Genomic DNA, 19,600 nt, shown 5'->3' on the forward strand with positions numbered 1-19,600 from the left:
ATCACTAATTCTAAAATGTAATATAAATATACTTATACACTTTTATGAGCGTATTGTGTTTTTTTTTTTTTTTTACAAGGTATTCATTTCTAATTCAATTTCATCTCTAATAAATGGCCTCTTGAAATGGCTTGACCCACAGTTCCCCGACTTTGGATCCGCCCCTGGCCACAAGTACCTTTTTTTACTGTAAGCTCCGCCACTAAAAAAATCAAGTAAAATTGAATACATGTTAACTCCGCCAGTGAATAAAATCGAGTAGTAGTATAAAATTAATATGATATATCAGGGGTAGGCAACTGGCGGCTCACGGGCCGCATTCGGCCCGTGAGCCTTTTTTATCTGGCTTGTAATATATTTTAAAATTACATCATACAATTTTAAAGTTTATCGTCTATGCTCTAACTTATCAATATAATAATTGTTATCTAGTATTGACATCGTTAAATGTCTAAATGTCATATGAATGTATAAGTATGGTTTTCAACCATAGCTGTTACCAAACTATTTAACTGTATCAATTTCTTCGTACAATTCGGATTCTGCTATCGTGTGTGTTGAATTTATTATTTCCACATATATAAATGCTAATTAAAATTCTTATTTTGAATAACCTTTTTTTTTCTTTTTTTTTTATGCTCTGGCCCGCTAGATTTAAATTTTCTAAAAATTGGCCCTCAAGTAACTTCGAGTTGCCCATCCCTGTGATATATTATTAAAAGTAATACGTAATAAGTAATAATAAGTTAATATAATATTCAATATTTAATCTACTGTGCCCAAATCTAATTGGGCACTGTATACAATGCCCGGGCAACGTTAATTTATTCCAACTTTTCCCTTGAAAACCGAGTATTGTGCACAGTGCCTGGTCATTGTGCACAATGACCGACTTTCAACTTTGCTCGTAATATATACACAAAAATATAATACGAGTAATATCCCTCATCGGTTTATTCTCGCATGTTACCTATTATGTATGTACGAGTATGCTGTGTATACAATCATGTGCCGGTATCTTCTAAGAAATGCCTACCGGCGTGGTAACGGTAACAAATCATCACGTCGAGTATTGACGATCATTTCTTTTCCTTTTTTTTTTCCCCCTAAAAAAATTTGCATACAACCAGCATTTTTCTATTTTCTTCTTCCTCCGGAAAGTTTACGTTAAATAAATGTTCGCGGGCTTTGGCGGACAATTGTAACGAATTGTCGAAATTAATAAAAAATATGACGGCTATTAGAAAAAGGAAAGAAAAATAAAAAAAAAATAACCCGAGGATTACAAACTTTTCTTTTCAGCCAACATAAATAGGTACAGATCCGTCTCAACTAAAGAACCTTATCCGCGGCGAACGCACGTATTATGCATGGGTTGTTTTAATATTATTATTTTTTTTTATATTTTTTTCCTGCATTGTTGTGCGTTGGAAAAAATAAGTCGCAGCTCATTAATTTTTATAAACTTTTGACTCGTGCGTAAAATGCTCTTTGAGTTTGGCGCCGTAAAAAAAACCCGACGCCGACACGTTACAGTTACTTAATTTCAACATCGCATTCCAAAATTGTGTACGCAGACGAATATGTTATGATCAAATATTGGATTCCGCGTATTCCAACAGTTGTTACGATTCGATTTTACTCTTTCTGAATTAACTACCACGAACGCAATCGTAGTGATCATCCGATCTTGAAGTTTGTTTTTAAATTTTTGGTTTGAAACCATACGAAATTAATTCCATTTACCTAATAGAAGTCTTTTTTTTATTTTTATTTACCTTTTCATTGATTCCATAACGTTTAACGCGTTGTGCACACGTTTGTTGATGCCAAAGAAACAGGTTGCTCCATGTTTCCGACCGAATTTTCTCTTTTTACAATGAATATGGAAAACAAACCTACAAGATTTACAAAGAATTGTTGAGGAAATTCATAACATTTATCACTCCAAGATGTCAAGAAGTAGATTTGCACAACAATAAAATAATGTACTGCCCCATGAGACTTAATTATATTTTCATTATATTTTATAACTATGTTCTATGGTACTACATCGAAAACAATAGTAAAAAAAATGTTTTTAAAATTCAATTGGTTCAATTTATTTTTTCATAACAGTCAAATCAATATTAATAATACTCTTCCAAATCTAAATCTTTTTTAATCCTAGTTTTGATATCTTTTTGCTTGATTTTCTCCATTCTTCTCTTTTTTGTACCTTTCTTTTTTGCTTGTTTAGTTATTTTCCTCTTTGCTGCTAGTTCTGGGTCGGTTACGACCTGAAAAATAAAGTAAATTGTGAATTACTTTTATAATAGTTAATTTATAATTTTTTTCATATTTTAGGTTGATTCCAGATCAATATTGACCTTTACTGGTGCAATATTAAAATTATACTAAGTAAACACTGAATAAAAACTAATTTTTATAAGTAAAATATGTAATTTATTTAAACTCACTTGTAATAAAGCAGCCTTTTTTCTAAGTGCTCTCCTAGCATTTAGATTCCGTTGAATAAGAGAACAATTTTCATTAAAGATTTCTGGTCCACATTTCTTCTTTATTATGTTTGATGCCGATTTGGCTACTCGTCTTATATCTATGCTAGCATCATCAGTTGTTGAAAGTTCACGAATTAATGGTTTTAAAACTATTTTTATAACTGAAATCAACTTTGAACGTAATAAACGAGAAGCCAATGCACCATAAAATGTGAATACAGATTTTCTCTAAAAAAAAAAAAAAATAACATACATAGATTGAATAGAATTATTAAAATTAATATATATATGGTGTAAACTATAATAACAATTATATTATTGAATCTTCTCTTTGAAATTAACATTTAACAATAAATAATTCTTTAACATAAAAATAATAAAATATAATTTTATTAAAAAATAAAAAAAATTATATAAGATAAATAATTAAAATAATTACCACAGTGAATTGTTGAGGATATTTTGATACTTCTATAAATACAAGTTTATTTAAACTTTTCAATAGCCATCCTAAAGAAAGTTCATTTTTATCATTTTTCACTTTTTTAGACTGAACTAATTTCAGAATTTCTGATAATAACAATAGGTTTTCCATAGTCTAAAAATCAAACAAATGTTAAATTACAATTTTAAATCATGAAATATTCATTGAAGCAACATTTTAACATTTTTCAATACAAAAAATACATACATCTTTAAGTATTTCTTCTAATATTTCATGACCAGGAATAATTTGATCAACGAGATCTAAACATAACATCTTTACACTCTGTCTAGCATTAGAATACAAATATCGTTTTTCTTCTTTATCATCTTTTTTGGAAGCTAACATTGCAATAACTTTAACATCTACTGATGATAAATATTTTTTTAAAAACTGAAGAGCCCCAAGTCTCACCCATTCATGATCGTCTCTTAATAACTCTTGACAAGACACTAAAATAATTATAACACAATTAAAATTTACAATTATTAAACATTTAATATAAATAAATATTCACTGACTTGCAATATGCATGATATGTTCATTCAAAGATGGTTTAGTAAAAACATTAGGACAAGTGCTGACGATATTTACACACGTTTGAAGACATTGAAACAAAAAATGATCTAAATTCTGGTCGCTTTCAATGGGCTTAAGAATTCGAACAAAACGTCCAGGTCCATCTGGAACTGCTGTACGTCTGAGGTATTTGGATAGAATTGGAAGAGTTGTTTTTAACCTGCTATTAAAATCTTCACCTTCAACAGTAACGAATAAACTGATTAGTAGAGCACCCAACTGCCTATGAATTATCTAGAAGAAAAAAAAAAAATTATTTATTTTGATAATATTTGGCTTTTTTTTTCCTCATTACTTTTGTTCCTTGTAACCAAGTCAGAGTAATATCATAAAGTGTAGAAATAATGTTCTTGGTCAATCTGCCCAACATTATTTTAATAGCTTCTGCTGCACTTTTACGACAAGATGCTACAGAGTCATTGACCATTTGAGCACTAAGTGATATAAATATAGCTGAACTATGATTCCTTAATACTTCCTAGAACGGTTAAAAACATGCTAGTTACAATACTATTTTAAACTTTTTGATTATTGAACATGAAATGTATTTTACTAACGGGAGGTAAGGTTTTTATCAACAGAGTTATCATTTCTAAGGCCGATTCACGTCCGCTTTGTACTTCATACTCTAACTGTGTCAAGAAGAACTGGATGTGTCCGTTTAAAGCCTTTCCTAGGGGATAGTCCATCAAGTATTGGTAGAATGTTTGACGTGCTTGGGTGCGAACAGCATCGCGTTCACAAGTAATACAAGCCTTTGCAACATGATTCATTAGCTCCTTAAACTCAGGGCAATTGTGCTGTCGACTAAGTAATGCTTTGATAAGTGTAAAAGTTGTAGTTATGGTACTGCCACCATTTTCAACACTCGATAGTTCTTGTTCAGCGTACAAAACCGCCTCACGTAATTGATCATTATCAAGCCTGTTATATTTTACTTCTCGAATATACGTTGACAGTGTCTGCAAAATGCAACATGATATAATTTGATGACAACACAAACACACAATAAATAAAAACAAAAATATATTAACCTTAAACGAAGACATAACGAGTTCAGCATTGTCTCCAGTGCAGTTCTGACCTGTTGCATATTTATGAATAATTTCAAAAATACTTCTAGAAATGGTTTTTATATTTCCTTTCACAGATGGCAAATCTCGTTTTAAGAGCCAGTTCATGCATTGAAGAGCCAGTGTAATAAGCTAAATTACAAATAAATTATTAGACCAACATTTCATTTGAATAATGTTTGCATAATACCTTAACGTGTTGAGATTTCATTGAGTCAATTACAAGTGAAACAAATGGATCGACAAAAGGTGAAAACGCTGCACTTTTAAGCATTTCACGTTTCAACATGAATTGTAATAAGCTCAGACCAAATTGTACGAGTTCATGAGCATTCGTACGGGCACAAACAGTTTGATCAAATAAGGTAGAAATACGTTTCGGTTCTGAAATTAGAGGAAAATTGTTATGTATGTTTTGCAATATTATTAAATGTATCAATACCTTGAGGAATTATATATGAATCAGGTTTTTTGATTTCTTCCTTTTTTTTTACTTGTTGTTTGGATTCTGCATTTAGGACAGGGATACTTTGAGATACTGTACCATGAGCAAACTCCAACAAAGATTCAGTTTTAACAAATTTATTATCAACCAAACCAGTGACAATGTGCCGTAAGCTTTCATTGCACTTTCTAATACTTTTGAATGATAATGTTGAGTACAATATCTATTTCAATTGACGAGAAAACAAAATTAAAAACAAACAATAATCACATAATACTATACAAGATTAATACATACATCTTTAAAGGGTATGATTAAATTGAGTAAACTTTTTTCAGTAACAAATTCTGCTGCAATGTGTAGAGTATTATAACTCTTATTTCCTCGTGCTTCAATAGTTTTTCCAGCTATTTTTGTAACTTCTTTTTCATCAGAACTTGCACCAAATAAATCTACTTTGACCACCTGTAATTTGAAGGTTAAACATTAAAATGCCTTATAAAGTTTAAGAATTACCATAAAATGAAAATGAATTTTGCATTTTTAATAGTTTCACTAAATATTATGTGTAGTGAACAACTCACTTCTAAAATATAAGGTAGACAACCATCCATATGACCTTTTTCAAAAAGTTCTCGTAAGGAAACTAAAATTGCATGGATTGTATAAATGAGAACATGGACTTGGAAACCTTGTGTTAAGAGTGCAGTCATTTCATTCAAAAGCATGCTCATATAGCTGGTACCAAGTGTTACCATTATATTTTGTAATGTTTCACGGGTCACGCGTCGCACGCTCTCTAGACGAGATTTTAAAAATGTACACAGTTTCATAAAGACACCTTGCAAATTTTCTTCAAGCATATTGGCTGGTAACTTTTTCAGGAGTTTCACAACGGCAAGTGCAACTGGAATTTTTAACATTTCCATTTCTTCTTTATCATATTCTGCTTGTTTTTTATTCATCTTATGACTACGATCAGATTCTGAGTACTGAGCTAGATTTTTATTCAACTGAGGCAATAAACCTATGGATATAACTTTTGTAATTTTTATTGCACTCGAGGGACACAAAACATGAACTTTTTCTACTATTAACTCTTTGATCTCAGTGTTTTCATTTTCATCATCACCATCTTCATTATCATCATCATCTACTTCCATCTGAGTTTCATCCTCATCATCTTGCATAACCTTTTCAATTATATTTACTTGTGTCACCTTCTGTGAAATATCTTTAATCTTTTTTAAATGAATTGATTCTTGAATAACTTGAGTTTCTCTTTCAGTAGCTCGTGATAAATCGAAATGAAATGAGTCCAATATACCAGATACAATACGCACTGTTTGTTTTTGGAAATCGATTGATTGACGCATTTTATTTAAGTACAATTTAAGTAAGGTTTCATACTGCTGCCATGGGAGTATGCGACTCATTGTTGTAACAGCCTTTAATAATAATACAATTATTATTTTCAGTTTTAAGCAACATAAGAATAGTTAAAAAAAAAGGTAGATAAAAAATTAAACTTACATCGATAGCAGCATCAACTAAACTGTTTTTAGCATTATACTTTGTAGAGCATAAAAATTGATTAGCTAATGGCAAAATAAAATGCATAATTGTGTTGGGTCTTGGACAATGGTAACTTTTTTTCATGATTTCAGAAAACCTGAATAATACAGTTAATTAATAATATTCAAAAATAAAAAAAACCTCTCTAAGCACTAATAAAAAATATATATAAGAATAGTAATAAAATATAAATTTGACGTACCTATGTAGAGCCTTAACTTTGCGATAAGTTTGTAAATGTTGAATATTTTCAAAGAAATCGCCTTCAAGATCTGTTTCATTAGATAAAGGTTGTAAATCATTAAATACAAAATGGACATGAGCACATTTTCTTGCCTAATAAAGCAAATAATTATTATACGAAACACTTTTACAAGATTATCTGATATATTATAATATACATAAGCTACAAAACAAACCAAATGTCCTAAAAGTGAAATTGATTCATATTGGACTACTTCTTTAAGTCCTTGAATGCCATTACGTATAGATGGCAACAGAACAGAATCCAGTATAAATGTTCGTTCAGGAGATTGTTTTGCATGTTTCAAGCAAAGATAACAACTAATACTTTTTAAACAAGTGCTCGCTGTATCCCTGAGCCCAATGTCATTTACCTAAACAATTGATAATATTAGGTACAAAATTAATTAGTTATTGCAAAATTACTCACATTATTAAAAATATAAAAACAATTATAAATCACAAATGCGCCAAATTCAACAGATACATCATTATTATCCAACAAAGTTTTAATTTTTTTTAAAGCATTCATTCTACAATCAAAATCTGGTTGATCCAAATGCCTCTTGTCCCAAGCATTCAATTCGTATAGTATATCACAATGGATATTACTTTTCCTAAATAATATAATGTTATTTAATGTAAGTATAATTGAAGTTATTCAATATAATTGGCTCAAAAAACTTTATTTTAGTATTCTTATAACATTTAAATTACTTACGGACTTTTTTTAGCAATGATTTTAGTGAACTCGAGTAGCATGTTTCTGCTATGTTGACCCACAACACTTCCAAAAAGAGTGGCTAACTGTCGAGGTAATGTACCTACATCATCTACATTTGACACCAAACAATTAACAGTGGAAAATAATGGGGCGATTGCCATATCATCACTGGTGGCTTTTTTTAACAAAACTGGGAACAATAAAGACAACAAATTTGAACTTGACTGTTCATCTCGCACAAGTTCAGAAGCTTTAGTCAATATGGACATCTCAATTGATGCAAGACCAACACCTCGTTTTTTTGACAATTCATTATAAAGATACGTAAGAATAGTTGGAAGGTAAGGGAATAATAAACGCGAACCAACATTTAAAACATCTGTAACAAATCAGTGAAAATTAGTATATCGATTAAATGGTGTAGAATATCCTATTTAATCAGCATTGCATTACCTTCATATTCAGATGGTAATGAAGGAAGAGGTATATCTAAAGCTGGTACATCAACATCCATAGCATCATTATAAGTTCCATCAAATGTTAATAATCGATCAATAATTTCAAGAACAATTTTTTTTACCCCACCATGAGTTTTTTCGGATGTTAATAAATCTATTAATACTTCTATTGCTGTTAGATTATTCACAGGATACCCCAATAAACAATAATATCTAAAAACAAGTCATCAAAGTAATATTAATAATTATTATGGACCTAAATATTATATTGGTTGTTGAAAAAATTATAAAATACGCTTGTCACATCTACTATTTACCTTGGTATTTGACTCCAAACTACCAATAACTTCATTAATGGTGTAGGATGTTGTAAGCACTCTGTTGGTATTTTACTCAGTGATGGTTCAATAAATACTTCAAATACAGAATCCAAAAAACTTTTATCCCATGAAAAATTTTCAAAATGTTGAAAGAATGTGGTCAAAGTTTCGATTGTGGTGATTCTAACTTTAGAAATTGTGTTGAAATAACCAGCATGTATAGTTGAACGGTGCATTAACATAGCCTTTACGTTGGCTCCAACACATAACAATACTCTTAGCATATAGTAAAGACCGTTTGTGCCTGATAAAGCACCACATTGTTTTAAAATAACAGCACACATGTTGACTGATGAAAGCAAACGTCTAGGTGGTAGAACATGACCCAAATCAATAGTGTTCACTATATGTCGAGTCATTTTTAGTGGACAATCAGAAACTAAAAGAAAATATATTTCATTCAAATAGCAAATTGAAAATGTATAAGATAAGACTAGTGTATGCCATACATTGAACTTGGGAATTGAGAACTCTAAATACCATTTGCATGAAAACAATGAGTTCAGATTCTTCACATCCAACAAGAAAACGCATTATAGCAGTTCGCCGATTTTGTCCTGAACATTTACTGCCTGATTTAGGGCCACCACCGCTCAATAGTTTACCATAAACAATTCTAAAATGTAAATCATAGTTAGTAAAAATATTAGTTAATAATAAGATTAAATAAAATTACAATTTAAAAATATTGCTTCGTTTAATACACTTGATTTAATGTTTATATTTATGTTATTTTGATATTTATTTGATATTTTTTTTTATCTACCTCATTATAAGGGGCATTAAAAGTGGACGGTGTTCTGATAATATTGCTTCACTTTCAGAGTCAACTCTAAACATAACTAACTCGGCTTTAAATGATTTTTCATTGATTAGACTGTAAAGGTTTTCCCTAAAAAACAAAAATTTTAAATATATACATAACATATAATGTGTTATATAATTATAGTACAATCATTATTAGTATAATAGTATAATCATTCAAAATGTGCATTGCCTTACTTGTAGGGAGTAACATGTTTTTGTTTATAAGTTAACAAGCAATCAAATGCTGCTTTTTGTATTTCTGCATTTTTATTTGATAGAAGAATTAAATAAACATCAAAAACTTCAGACTCTTTGTATATTCCTTTAGGATTACGAAGAGTTGACATCAATTTTAAATGAGCCAATAATAATCTAAAAAAATAATTTTATTTATAACAAATTATTTAGAACCAAATATACTGTAACAATCAGAAAATTTGGTTTGTAAAAATTCATACTTGGTAAGAGATTTGTTTGAATTATAAGTTTCTTCTGAGCTACTTTCATTAATATTATCTTCATTATCAGTATCAGGTTCCTCTTCTTCAGAATTCTGTTTAATATTCCAACTGTTTGCTAATTCGGAATTGCTTTGCATATATTCACACCTATATTTAAGTCAAATATTGAGTAATTTAATGTTATTAAGTATAATGCAATACTTTACCTTATGAACTGTAAAAATAGTGTTACAATATCTTTATTTTTCTGGTCTATCAAATCCCCAAAGTCTGACATAGTATTCCATAATAAGATCCTATAGTTATTCATATCTACTCGCTCTACAGTATTGTTTAGTTTTTTATATCGTTCAGAAATAAAATCACCTGAAAATCATTAAGCATGTGACATAAAAGAAAGAAAAATAAATATTTATAAATTATAAACTTACTTTTAAATTCTTCTTTTGGTTCTGCAGGTTTAATAACATAATTATCATGTTTAATACTTAGTTCTAAATGTTTTACATACACAGGCCAAAATGTTTTTGATGACTTAGAATGCGACACAATAAGTTTAACAACTGGATCCCACATTGGTCTAAAATTGATATGTAAATTTCCTAAAAGATATTTCACAGCAATTTCTGATGCATCTTCTACAGTTCTGTATGAGTTTTTAAACGTATCATTACAGTCTAAATGTTGTATATGTAAAAGACGTGCACGATACTCATTCAATGTAGCTGGTACATTTTCCACAGTTTCTAATAATCTAAACAGACTATTTCGTTCTACTAGGTGTGTGTCTGTTGGTGAATTAATTAAAACTAATATTTTACAACTTATTAGGCGTACTTGATGATACGGTAAAGATAATAAATCAATAAGTTTCTTTTCTAAATCTTTGATACATTTATCATTTATAGGAATTTGACAACTTGAAATTAAAATATGAATTATTTCTAATACCAAAGCGCAACATTTAAATTTATTATCTAAAAGTGGTTTCAACTGAGTTATTAGATTAACAAGAAGAAACCAATTATTAAAATCATCTTTCAGTCTCATTATGGTTTCAATTATGTTGAGGAAAGATAATAGATTTACTACATCACCATTTTCTAATTTTTTAGTAGTTAATTCAAACAGGTTTTTTAAAATATTTGTAGCATCTGTTTCATTGTGACAAAAATGTTGAAGTAAAATTAAATAACATGGTATATCATCAGCTTCACAATTATCATTTTGAATGTTTCCTAAACATTTTAAAATGTAGTTCCCGATTATTTCACTGTCATAATGTCTAAAAATTCATAATTAAATTAAATTAATAAAACAGAGTTGAAAAAATAAACATTGTGTATTGCAAGCTTATTAAATTAACAACAGAAGCGACTAAGACTAAAGAGTACTTAATTGTGAAATTTTAAATTAACAATAAATATATTATACCTTCCATAAAGGGTATTTTTGTAATTAACCCTCCATTTGTCATATCCATAAGATCTCAAGGGTGAATTATCACTAAAATATCTAGATAAGCATGTTATAATAGACTTAGGTAATTCTTGTTTTGATTTTATATGTTCAGCAACAAAATTTAAAAATTGTGGCATAACTGAAAGCTCAAAATTGATATAAGTATACATTTGCTCAGTAAAAGATACTAAAATATCTAAATTTTTTAGAGACATGACCTGTAAAACAGTTTTAAAAACAATTAATTAAATTATAAATTACAGATATATACATATAGAGTACTCAAGTGTTTTTTACTAACTTTGTCAATTAAAGTATTGGCTTGATATGACGGTAAACCTATATTTGATAAGCAAAGTGTGCTTACAATAGAACTCAAAGTATGTAAATGAACTTGAGTCAATTGAGGTTTATGATCCAAATATTCAATAACCCATTCAAATATCTCAGTCAAATTGTGAATACATGAACCATTTTTGTGAGATACTAAACGATGGCAAAGAATTAAGACTTGATTTACATTTTCAGCAGTCCTTTCATTTGGATTATTGGTATAATTAATCAAAAATTCTGATGTAGATTTCTAAAACAATAACTTTTTATATTAAAGTAAAAAAAAGAAAATTATAATTGATTTAATTTATATTTCTTACCTTGAGAGTTGTCCATATAAGTATACTCTTTTTTGGTTCTACGTGGTTAAGTAAATGATCAAAAAACATATCCAATACATCATAGAGTAAATTATGTGAAATATCAGTATTAGCTAGTGAATTTATGTAAATTGGTAAAAAGTTATCAGCACAAGAATGTAAACCTCCAGAAACGCCTTTAATAACTTCAAAAAGAAGTTTAGAACAACCATAAATACTCTGAAATTTATTAATAAATTATTAAGATATATTCTAATTGTATTATAATATTTATATTAAATAAAATATTTGGTTTTTACTTCTTTTTTGTATTTAAAATTTTTAAGAACCATTTTTAAAAAGTTCTTCTTATCTTTGACTTTCTTGGCTACAAAAGAAAAACTTTCAGCAGCGAAATCATTTACATATGGTGGCTGATCATCTCCAAGTAAAAGAACAATACACTCAAACACTGGTTTGATATCACGGACTATTAGACGCCATAAGTATTTGAATAAATAGGCCAGACAAGTAAATGACCATTCTATTTGTTCGGCATCTTTTGTCCGTAAAAGTTTAATACATAATCTTAAAAATTCAGGAAAATATTCATAAAATTCTTGTTGTAAGTCTTGAGCAAATGCTATAACAAACCTACAAAGGAAAATAAATAGTTTACATAACGTTAAGACAATTTGATGAACTGAAAACATTAAAAAAAGGACCATATTATTGTATAACTCACTCTAATGCAGCTTGAACTGAAAGTGGATCTGAATCATCCAAATACTTAAACAAAACTTGAGATATTTCTTCTTTTCTTGCTAATAGCTGAGGTAAGCTTTCCAACTGCAGTGGTTTTAAATTATAGCATAATTGATCATAACTCTCAGACCTATTTAAGTCGTTCCATCGTTCAATGGCTAGAGCAAATCGAGTTTTTGGAGTGTCATCAATTTCTTCATTGCTGTGCCCCACACGATGGAACACATCGACATCAATTTCTGATATCCTTTCACTGAATGGTTGAAACTAAAAAGTTGAAATAAAATTACTAAAAGTGATATAAAGAACCTAAATATAATCGAGAATACATAAATTGCTGTTTGCTTCCAAAATTGTTTTCAGCAAATAACTTAATAGGCCTCAGCATGAGATCATCTCAATGAGGCCCAAATATTTAAAAAATATTTTAATTTAAATATAAAAAATAAAACTATACAAACCCTGAACGTGTTGTACTCCTTATGCCGGTGCGGTTTGTTTTTCATCTTGCCGATAAGTATTCAATTTAATTAAATTATTTATTTAAAAACCGAAATTCGAAAACCATTTGAAACGATGATAATGGTAAACAAAACCACGAGGCACGAGGTCCATTATCACGAGCAGCGATAACATGACTGACGCACTGCCAAGTGGGGTTTCAATAAAACAGCATTCGGAACTATTATTGTAACGCTATCTAACGGTGGGCTAAGATAACTTTGTTTAATATTATCACAAAAAAATATTATCATGGCTATAGATACATTCTAAATATAGATTCATATGCAGATTATTAATTCCGTGCAATAGTCTAGATGGAAAATATGATTCAGTTTAGTGATGGGCATAATCGAATGATTTCAATAATCGAAATATTATAGTATTCGAGACATTTTTATAATCGAGAAATGTCTCGAAATATAAATCGAAATATTAATCAAGATACGTGATTAGTGATGAGAATAATCGAATGATTTCAATAATCGAAATATTAGTAATCGAGACATCTTTATAATAATGAGATGTCTCGAAATAATCTTTCGAAATGTTGCATTGAAATATAAATATAATATAATTTTATTTATAAACGTTCTGAGAAATTGTTGTTGTTTTGTGGTAGAGTAATTCAAAAATTATAGCTATACTAGCTGACCCGGCAATGCTTTGCTATTGCTAGATTTCAGTACATTTATATATGTTTAGGAATATGTGAAAAGTTTGAAATGAATTATATCAGATATTTAATTTGATTAATTTGTTTTATATACGTGTGGAATATATTTGTTTCGTTATGATGTATGATGTATGATTTTTATTTTTTTTGTTAATTATATCAATTTGTCTTAAGTATTAAATATTTCTGGATACACCACGTTAAGTGTCTCACCTTCTGGGGCCATCACAAATAGAATTTGTTTGCATGTGACACGTGACAGAGCTACGTACAATTGACCATGGGAAAAACACTGGACGGTTAAGTCTAAACCTGCAACGTTTAATGTTTGACCTTGTGCCTTATTAATAGTCATTGCAAAGCTTAATTTCACGGGAAATTGGTGCTGTTTGAACTGAAATGGCAAATTGGTTGGTATCATTGGTATTCTAGGAACCAAGACCATTTCCCCAGCTCCGCAGCCAGTAAGGATTATACACTCAAGCAGACAGTTTTTTAAAGACTTTATTTGTAATCTTGTACCGTTGCATAATTTAGGTGGACTTAAGTTTCGAAGTAAAATTATAGGAGACCCTATTTTTAGAATTAATTTGTGTGGTGGGGTCCCTGAAGGTGATGTAATATGCATATATTATTAAGAAATAATAATACGCATATTCCTGAGTCGTATAAGGAAAAACGTACCAAGAATAACTATTGCACACATAAACTTTAATGGGCGCCACGCGCGAATTACAAACAACCACAAACAACATCATCATTCGAATAAGACAATCAAGGCCAAGGGCAACCACGTGATGAAACATCATTTGGATATGAAGATCAAGACCAAGGACAGCCACGTGTTGAAAACAACACAATTAAAACAGAATCTAACAGAGTATATAAAGGCTCCGTTTCACCACCAACGGCAGACGTGTCCAGCTATCAGACCAAGCCCTTCTGAGTTTCGTCTTCGATATTGTTAGTGCACGAATTTATAATTTATATTTGTATCTATGTCTGTTTCTGTATTTGTATTTATTAAAGTGTTTACAAGTGTTTAAATTAATTATTGAATCAATTTACCCTGATCCAACAACATCATTACGATAGGTACCTGTTTTTATTGGGTACCACGTAACAGTGATAAAGAATTTAAAAATTCAGTTGGATAATGGTATCGCCTCCTCTGCATCTAAAACAGTGTCAATGGAATAGTAAACTTTTGTTGGTGCGTTGAATTTTAACAGTATCATGTCATTTATTTTATTGACTTGATCGTTAGTTGGTGACAATATTGCTCTTTCTTGAAACCAACTTGTCGTTTTAGTCGAAATATTAGGTAAATCTGGGTAAACATTTTCAATTAGGTCCATAAAATTAGACATCAAAAAACAAATCTCAGACAGATCAATTTTACCATTTCTAGTCAGTGACTGACCATTACCAACACGGAGTAAAGCATCAGCAAAAGTTTTATTTCCTTGGTCAGATGATAATATTCTCATATTAGTTTTAAGTTTCAATTTAGTTATGTCTGGCCAAATGTAAGATCTCTTTAATGATGCATTGACTTCATCAGCTCTCGTTCCTCTTACTACAACTGGCAAGATTTGACGAAAATCTCCAGAAAATAAGACTGTACAGCCACCCATTAATGTATTTTTATTACGTAAGTCCCGCAAGGTTCTATCCAATGCCTCAACCGAGCTTTTGTGGGTCATGGATGCTTCGTCCCAAACAATGAATACACAATCCCGCATCAATTGAGCAGTGTTGCTTTGTTTGGATATATTACAGACACTTGATGTGTCATCGTAGGACATTTTTAGCGGGATCTTGAAAGTGCTATGCGCAGTTCGACCACCTTCTAAAAGCGTAGCTGCAATTCCAGATGAAGCCACAGCAAGAGCGATTTTTCTGTCTGTTTTTATTTTTGCGAGCAATAAGTTAATTAAAAATGTTTTTCCTGTACCTCCAGGGACATCAAGGAAAAATGTTTTGCCTTCGTAATTATAAATAGATGTCATTACTGCGTCATAAACCGTTTTCTGATCAGAGTTTAAACGTCTCTCATTTTGAACGACCTGTAATAGACGGACACTATCGTAGGACGTCTCTCGCAAGTATTCAGTATTGGTATTCAGATCTATATTGTTCGATAGAATTAATCCAAAATCAGTGATATTTTTGCCAGAAACTGATTGCACCACTTTATTCAACTCAAGTAAAGCTTCATTAAAAATATTTTCATCGTAATTTATATTATCTGATGGACATTCTTTTTGTTTTCGAAACAATACGTCTTCAGCCATACTTGCACGATGATTTTGCCAAAGCCTTATCGGGTCAGTTACTTGGCAAAATACTATCAAAATGGCAAATAAATTTCTTATAGACGGTGAAGTACAACATACAGTAGCTTCAGATAATGTGTTTTCCCATTGTAAATCATCTTCTAACAAACCCATTGCTTTGCATGCTTCTTGAAATGTATCATACGTCACTCCTTGCACAGTTCGTAGACTTGCAAAAGAAATTGGACCTTTGATCACGTGGAGCAACATTCTTAAGTAAAAACATTCACTGTTATTCGGATGAACTACATACACTCTACCAAGGGTATCAGTTTTTTTTACCCCAGGATGATTTTCGACGGGGGTTCCTAATTTTCGTCGTTGGAAATTTTTGATAGTTCCAAGTATAATAATTTGGAACCTTGTCATATGTTATGGTTTTAGCAAATTCGTCTGTAGCACATAATTTGAAAAAAGCAGTCAATGTAGTATCACGTGGATTGTTCACAATGTCATTGACATTATGTTGTGTAAAAAAAACCCTTTGTCCATTCTCTAAGTGAATTGCCAAGTGAATAATAGCAGGCGCTCGTTCGTGTACATCAAAAGATAAAATACGTCAAACCGCTTCAGAACTACATATGTATCGATCAGATTGAAATTGTTCCACTTCATTTCGATAGTATAAACTAAATGTATCTTGATCACTACCTTTGTTTATATATTTGGTAATATATTTTATTGATTTTACAGAGCTACACTGTTCCACGTTTATGTGTGCGTCAAATATTTTAAGCAACAGTGGGTTGTAAGGGACTACCCACCTGTTATCAATATCATTATTTCGAATTATAGCAATTTGTCCGCCTTCTTCAGGTGATAGTCTCCGATATTTGGGGTAACCATCATCGCCAGTTGATGTGTGACTCTGAAATAATTTTGGAAATTTTTTTGAGCACCTTCCCTCCGTCATACACGGAGAGTTTGTATTTAAAACTCCACATGGTCCATGAATCATGTGTCTGACTACAGAGTTGAACAATAATGGATCATCTTCTTTGTTTGGCAACTCTGCTGAAATCACATTGTCAATTTGGTCTGGTGTTATTTTATTTTTAAGCCATAATAGAAGATGAATGTGTGGTAAGCCACGTTTCTGCCACTCGACCGTATACATAAAACAACGTGGTTCACCAAATATATTAGCTTTATTAATGAGAATCAATAGTTTTTGTATTTTCAAATGAAACACCCTATTGACTATGTCATATCTGTCTTGCGGCTGTGCGTTAGGATGAAGATCAGTTTTAATCTCTTCCCAGTTTGGATTACATGTTACAGTGATAAATAGGTCAGGTTTGCCATAATTTTTTACATAGGTCATTGCGTCTTGTGTCTTTTCGTGAAGATATCGTGGTCCACCAGTAAATGATGATGGTAGAATTACTAATTGTCCAATTTCGATACTCGGCTCATTTGAGTTCAAGGCATCTTGCAAATGTATATAATTTTCAGCTCGTAATGTTGTCTGATTGTTTCGTATGTACGCTAAACGTTCTGATTCTATTTTAGAATATTGATCGACTAAATATTGGTTTAACAACATACCATATCTGAGTAACATATTGCAATTGTTTTGTCTTTCCATAATGCGATAACAGTAATAATTCATACACGAAACGATTTTTTGTAATGGAACTCCAGTATGAGGGTCAATTTGATGAATATCGATAGAATATCCATCTTCACCACGACATAACATTAGTGGATATTGCAGGCTGTCATAAGACCTGTGAATTTCAGATATTTTTTTAAGATTATCGTCTCGGTTACACAGTACAATATCTCGTTTATGAAATTGTTGGCCAGATATCACTACGGCTACCTCGCTTGTTGATGGCGCATTATAACGTCCTCGATGTTCACCTGTTGGTACCCTGCTAGCGTGTATGACTATATTGTAATCGGGAACATTTGGAAGGACACTTTCAATGGCTGTTTTAAAAGATTGTATGTATATATTATGTGAGTGCAACATATCTTGTAATGACCTGATCAAAGAGCTATCTAACAGTTTCCTAGAATCTATGTTACATCGAGTTGTCACTTGAGTTTCAGGATCGGCAATGAAGTATATTTGCAAAAATTTGTATTCGTCAGATCTATTCGGTAGTAGACTGCCAGCCAAATGATATACCTGGCCTTGTACTTTAAAAGTTGGCATAAATTTACCTTCAACTATTTTACGACTTTTAAATGATTTCATTTGAAAAGCATTATTATAGCGACGTATGTTACGCTTGAATTCTCCATGTTTAGGATGATCACCTGTAAGGAGAGAATTCAATGGTTCAGGAGGAGGACAAATCTCTACTAATTTAATTTTACCATTTGAACAACACATTCCTTTAGATTCATCTTTCCATTTTAGAGCTAAACAATATTGACAAACAATAGACATTGCACCTAATGTAACCATCGGATCATTTTTGTAATCAATAGTAAAATCGTAATTCATTGCAGAGTATTCTTTATTAAACCATGCATTAACATTTCTTAAATTTTTATTTCTTTCACGATTTTGTAAAAGTCTATTGTTTCGTTCAACAGAATTTTCATTGCTACGTACTAAGCGTACTCTTTTAGCATTTGCCGTACTACGTCCTATAGTAGACTTTCGTTTAGGCATTGTTTGATTGCCGAAAGGCTAACAATACAATAGGTGGAAAGGTAAAATAGGATGGTAATATAAAACACTACTATTTTAGCACCTGCCTAGACGATTTGGTAAACGACTGACGACGTGTCTCGACTGTGCGCTCAAAGAACCAATTATTATTATCGTGTTGTGATTATCAACCGCGCGCACGATAAGAGTCAATAGCATTCGATAACGCGTAATGTCACTGCCAGTGTGAGTATTTTGGTCTATTTTGATTGCACGAACAGGCATAAAATGCAAACTTACGGTAACTACAACTTCAAAAACCAACCGTGACAGTCCACTTCAAAAATAAAATTAATACCTATATCGACTGAGAACGTCGTTTTAATCGTACGTACAATTATTTTTTCGCTTGGTGCGCCTGTTTAATATAACACTAATACGTCGAGAACGTGCTCCACTTCTACTGTAGACGTTGCAGAGATAACTAAAAAAAAAAAAAGAAATACGGTCCATACATATACACAGGAACTATAGTAACTATAGTAACTATACTGAAATAACTCAGTTATTATGTTTCTACAAACAAAACTAAGATAAGTTGAGTGAAAAGTGGGAAAAAAATGCAAAAAAAAAGTGTCTTGAGATATCGTGGTTTGAACTCGAGTCGCTGTCTTTGAAATCTTACAAAAGTGCCTTTGCGCAAGAGAAACCTGTGCATGAGTGATAATTTTATGCTATTTAAGTATATTCGGATGTATGGAACAAATAATTTTTTAATTTTTTAATTTTATTAATTAAGTTATACGAATAAATTGTATAATTGTATTAACCTGAATCTAACCTAACCTATTTATCTGTACTGTATCTGTATAAACCAATATATATATA

General features: G+C 30.8%; 2 protein-coding genes across 2 annotated transcripts in view; both read right to left on the bottom strand.

The window, feature by feature from the left end:
* Positions 1 to 2,075: 2,075 nt before the first annotated feature.
* LOC112692887 (small subunit processome component 20 homolog) lies at positions 2,076 to 13,212 on the bottom strand. Its single transcript, XM_025567701.1, has 31 exons — positions 13,050 to 13,212; positions 12,569 to 12,855; positions 12,144 to 12,477; positions 11,845 to 12,063; positions 11,493 to 11,774; positions 11,165 to 11,409; positions 10,162 to 11,015; positions 9,937 to 10,096; positions 9,728 to 9,877; positions 9,465 to 9,641; positions 9,229 to 9,354; positions 8,912 to 9,078; positions 8,400 to 8,841; positions 8,078 to 8,295; positions 7,622 to 8,003; positions 7,331 to 7,517; positions 7,077 to 7,274; positions 6,860 to 6,993; positions 6,616 to 6,754; positions 5,667 to 6,530; positions 5,380 to 5,547; positions 5,080 to 5,305; positions 4,828 to 5,021; positions 4,599 to 4,769; positions 4,122 to 4,526; positions 3,860 to 4,042; positions 3,507 to 3,798; positions 3,193 to 3,437; positions 2,941 to 3,099; positions 2,460 to 2,729; positions 2,076 to 2,279 (listed from the first exon to the last, which is right to left on the bottom strand). Exons 1-31 carry the CDS (start codon positions 13,092 to 13,094, stop codon positions 2,130 to 2,132), a joined length of 8,073 nt encoding a protein of 2,690 aa, XP_025423486.1. The 5' UTR covers positions 13,095 to 13,212; the 3' UTR covers positions 2,076 to 2,129.
* Positions 13,213 to 16,663: 3,451 nt separating this feature from the next.
* Positions 16,664 to 19,600, bottom strand: part of LOC112692915 — a 4,819-nt gene continuing 1,882 nt past the window's right edge. Inside the window, exon 2 of the mRNA XM_025567740.1 lies at positions 16,664 to 18,751. Coding sequence (XP_025423525.1) covers positions 16,664 to 18,751 — 2,088 coding nt within the window. The remainder of the gene's footprint in view (positions 18,752 to 19,600) is intronic.

The sequence above is a fragment of the Sipha flava genome, unplaced genomic scaffold, assembly GCF_003268045.1.
Source record: "Sipha flava isolate LNK unplaced genomic scaffold, YSA_version1 78_pilon_pilon, whole genome shotgun sequence".
Lineage (NCBI taxonomy): Eukaryota > Metazoa > Arthropoda > Insecta > Hemiptera > Aphididae > Sipha > Sipha flava.

Coding starts and splice junctions, on each gene's coding strand:
- LOC112692887 (XM_025567701.1), bottom strand. CDS start 13,094: ATGAAAAACAAACCGCACCGGCATAAGGAGTACAACACGTTCAGG. Junction 10,097..10,161: donor ACCAAAAGAAGAATTTAAAA/GTAAGTTTATAA, acceptor AATGATTTTCAG/GTGATTTTATTTCTGAACGA. Junction 3,799..3,859: donor CTTGGTTACAAGGAACAAAA/GTAATGAGGAAA, acceptor TTTTTCTTCTAG/ATAATTCATAGGCAGTTGGG.